The sequence below is a fragment of the Citrus sinensis genome, chromosome 9, assembly GCF_022201045.2.
Source record: "Citrus sinensis cultivar Valencia sweet orange chromosome 9, DVS_A1.0, whole genome shotgun sequence".
In the NCBI taxonomy this organism is placed as follows: domain Eukaryota; kingdom Viridiplantae; phylum Streptophyta; class Magnoliopsida; order Sapindales; family Rutaceae; genus Citrus; species Citrus sinensis.
The window spans coordinates 2732652-2735814 of NC_068564.1; the positions used below are offsets into that span (position 1 = coordinate 2732652).

Here is a 3163-nt window from a genome sequence, read left to right on the forward strand (position 1 = left end):
TGTGAATTATTCTAAAGAAACTAAAATTCAATGTAACATTGTTGGAAAAAAAAAAAAAAAAAAAGTCTACTCCAACGTGGTGGCTTTCAGCTTAACATTCCATGTTCAAATCAATAATCATGTTCGAAATAGTTTAAATGAAACCAAAAAATAAATAAATAAATAAGAAGAAGAAGCAGCCTTCGAGTTTTTTAAATGGTTTTTTTTATTAATTATGTATAATAATTTATTTTTTTAATCTTTACATATAATAACGAATAAGTTCATATAATATTCATTTGGATCAGGTTACAATGCAATTGTGGTACCGTGCCACAGTGTCACCAGCCGTTGAATCCACTTAAATGAGTGGGATCCACTTGAATGAGTGAAAATCTAACGGTTGGGTGCAACTGTGGCACGGTACCACAGTTGCACCACAGTTGTATCCTATTCATTTTGATGGCGTCAGTTGACTTAACTTATAAAATCTCATGTGATACAATAAATTTGATGTAAAAACCTTTTCATATAAGTGAAGATGTGATTTAACTTTCAGTTAAGCTATGCCTAATGAAGAGAAGAAAAAGTGATGCCCATTTTGATACATTTGATATTTATATAGGCCAATCAATGCAAATAACGTTAAGACATAATTTTATTGAGCCTGTAACTTGAAGTTATTTGGTTACGTCCATTTTATTATGGAAACAGAGAAAAGTAGCAACATGTTCCAACTGGAGCTCAAAGGTATTGAGTGGAGATGACGTTTGTACAGAGTGTGGTTTGATTTGATTGTATTTGAAACTTAATCCTCACTCTTGTGTTTGACAATTAATGGCCAAAAATTAAAAAAAAGCACTGTGTTTTAGAATACGACCAACTGTTTAATTTTTCGTTTCAATTACTTGAATTCAATCTCCAGAGGATGCAAGACAAGAAAGAATGGTTCCCAATTCCCATTCGTTTTGCCCGGTTACAAGAAATGAAAAGAAAAAATTGCCAGCTATACAATTTTAAGCACAAAAAGTAAAAATAAAAAAGAAAAAGATTTAACTAATTAAACAGGACAATCATGATGAGACGATTTATTATCAAAATTATTGCCATCTAATAAATATAAAGAATCTTCCTTGATTTCAGCTTTGGATGGTAGCTTCTGTTGCTCAACATCTTTGCTGTCATCAACAACCACCCCATCTCCAGTCAGCTCTTTGGCTCTTTGTGCCTCAAATTCCCAATCGGTTTTACCCAAAACCACCAACATGGTCACTACGCATGAGCCTTGTGCCGCCAAAAGCCCTAGCCACAGCCCTTCAAAATCAAACCCCATGTAAAATGCTAACCACACTGCCACTGGAAACCCCACTATGTAAAAACATCCCAAGTTTATGTTTGCTCCCACTTTTGGCCTTGCTGTTCCTCTTAGCACCCCACATCCTGTTGTTTGTGGGCAGTTTCCAAGCTCACACAGCCCTATTATGGGCAGTACGATTGATGTTAATGCTATGATCTCTTTGTCTTGTGTAAACATGCTAGCCCATATCTTTCTTACACTCGCTGCAAAGAATAACGCTGAAAAGCCAAGCATGAAGCTGCAAGAAAGGCCAACAATAGCCGCTAGCTTTGCTTTCTTGGGCTGGTTTGCACCAAGCTCATTACCAACCCTTGTTGACACACTGAAGCTTAGAGATGATGGGAAGATGTAGATTAATGATGTGGTTTGTATTAAAATGCCCATCGAAGCAATTGTTGCTCTCGGATTTAACAAATACCCACAGAGCAAGATCATGATCTCATACCACCACCACTCAAGGCACACTGAAATGCAACTTGGGATGGCCAAATTTAACAAAGTTTTGCATTCTTTGAAGCAATCCATTGAGAAGCCGCCCCATGTTTTTTGGTAAACTTTTGAGATGATGATGTAAATGATTAAGGAGGCTACAAGATTGAAGTTAGTCCAAACCCCACTCAGGGCAACACCTTTTATGCCTAAATTGAGCTGTGTGACAAGAAAGTAATTGATGGGGATGTGTAAAAGAATTGAGAGCGTAGCACAAAAGGTTAAAGGTAAGGTTATGGCTTGAGACCTGAGGTAGATTCTTAAAGGGTGTAAAAGAGATTGAGCTAAGAGGTCAGGGAGGGAGTAAAAGAGATATGATTGTGCCACTGTGGCTATATCTTCATTTTGGCCACAGAAGAGTAAGATATTTTTCATGTTTAGCCAAAGGAGAGATATAGGAATTGAAGTGAACATGAGGAGGAGAATTGTTTTTTGTAAAGCGAGGCCGAGGAGGTTGTGTCTTTGGGCACCAAAAGCTTGGCCACAAATGGGTTCCATTCCCATCGCAAGGCCAGAGAGGATAGAGTAGCCGGTGATGTTGGCGAAGCCAACAGCAAGTGAGCCCCCAGCTAGGGCAAGCTCGCCGAGGCGGCCGAGGAAGAGCACGGAGATCATTGAGCGGGAGTAGAGTAAGAGGCCGGTTAGTATCATGGGGAGAGCTATTTTCGCTATGGAAATGGCCTCTCTGATTGCAAGTGATGAGTCTGTTGTTGGGCTTTTTGTGATCAATGGGGCATGCATGTTGGGATGGATTGAAGAGTTGCATTTAGGGGGAGAAGGAGGCTGACACATTATTGTTACTATTATTTTTCTTCCTTTTTTTGGGAACTTTGTTTTGGATGTCAAAACCTAAAAGCGCTTTTGGAGAAAGCAGGGAAGTGATTGTGGAGAAAGAGAGAGAGTTGAAGGGGGAATTCTGAGAGGAGCGGTGAAGGGGGTTTTATAGGGGTTTTGCGGACGGCATAAATTAAAAACTTTTGGAAGGACGCTAGTGTTGTTTTGTACCGGCCTGCAAAAAATCCACTTCGCGAACTAAGATTCGAAATTGCACGACTAATACGTCTTTCTTTTTTATTTCCTCCCCATCTTTTAACTTAAAATAGCTTAATTTACAATTCGCATGGAGTTCAACTCTTCGATACGAGATTTGGTGTTTTCTGAAATAAATAAATGAGTCAAAATGGGTTTGAAGCATTTTTCGATTGGGGCCAAAGAGAACTCAATGTCATGTCCTTGAAAAGCAATAACAAGGACAAATTCTGTTTTTGGACAATTCGTGGACGTAGTTCAATAAACCAAAAAAGCCCATTTGGCCACTAGGACCGATCAAAAGTGTCC

The 3163-nt window shown here is 38.9% G+C and overlaps 1 protein-coding gene across 1 annotated transcript; it reads right to left on the reverse strand.

The window, feature by feature from the left end:
* Positions 1–845: 845 nt before the first annotated feature.
* Positions 846–2896, reverse strand: LOC102619944 (protein DETOXIFICATION 49). Its single transcript, XM_006490265.4, has one exon. The coding sequence runs from the start codon at positions 2615–2617 to the stop codon at positions 1040–1042; it is 1578 nt and encodes a 525-aa protein (XP_006490328.1). The 5' UTR covers positions 2618–2896; the 3' UTR covers positions 846–1039.
* Between the last annotated feature and the right edge of the window lie 267 nt (positions 2897–3163).

Coding starts and splice junctions, on each gene's coding strand:
- LOC102619944 (XM_006490265.4), bottom strand. CDS start 2,617: ATGTGTCAGCCTCCTTCTCCCCCTAAATGCAACTCTTCAATCCATCCC.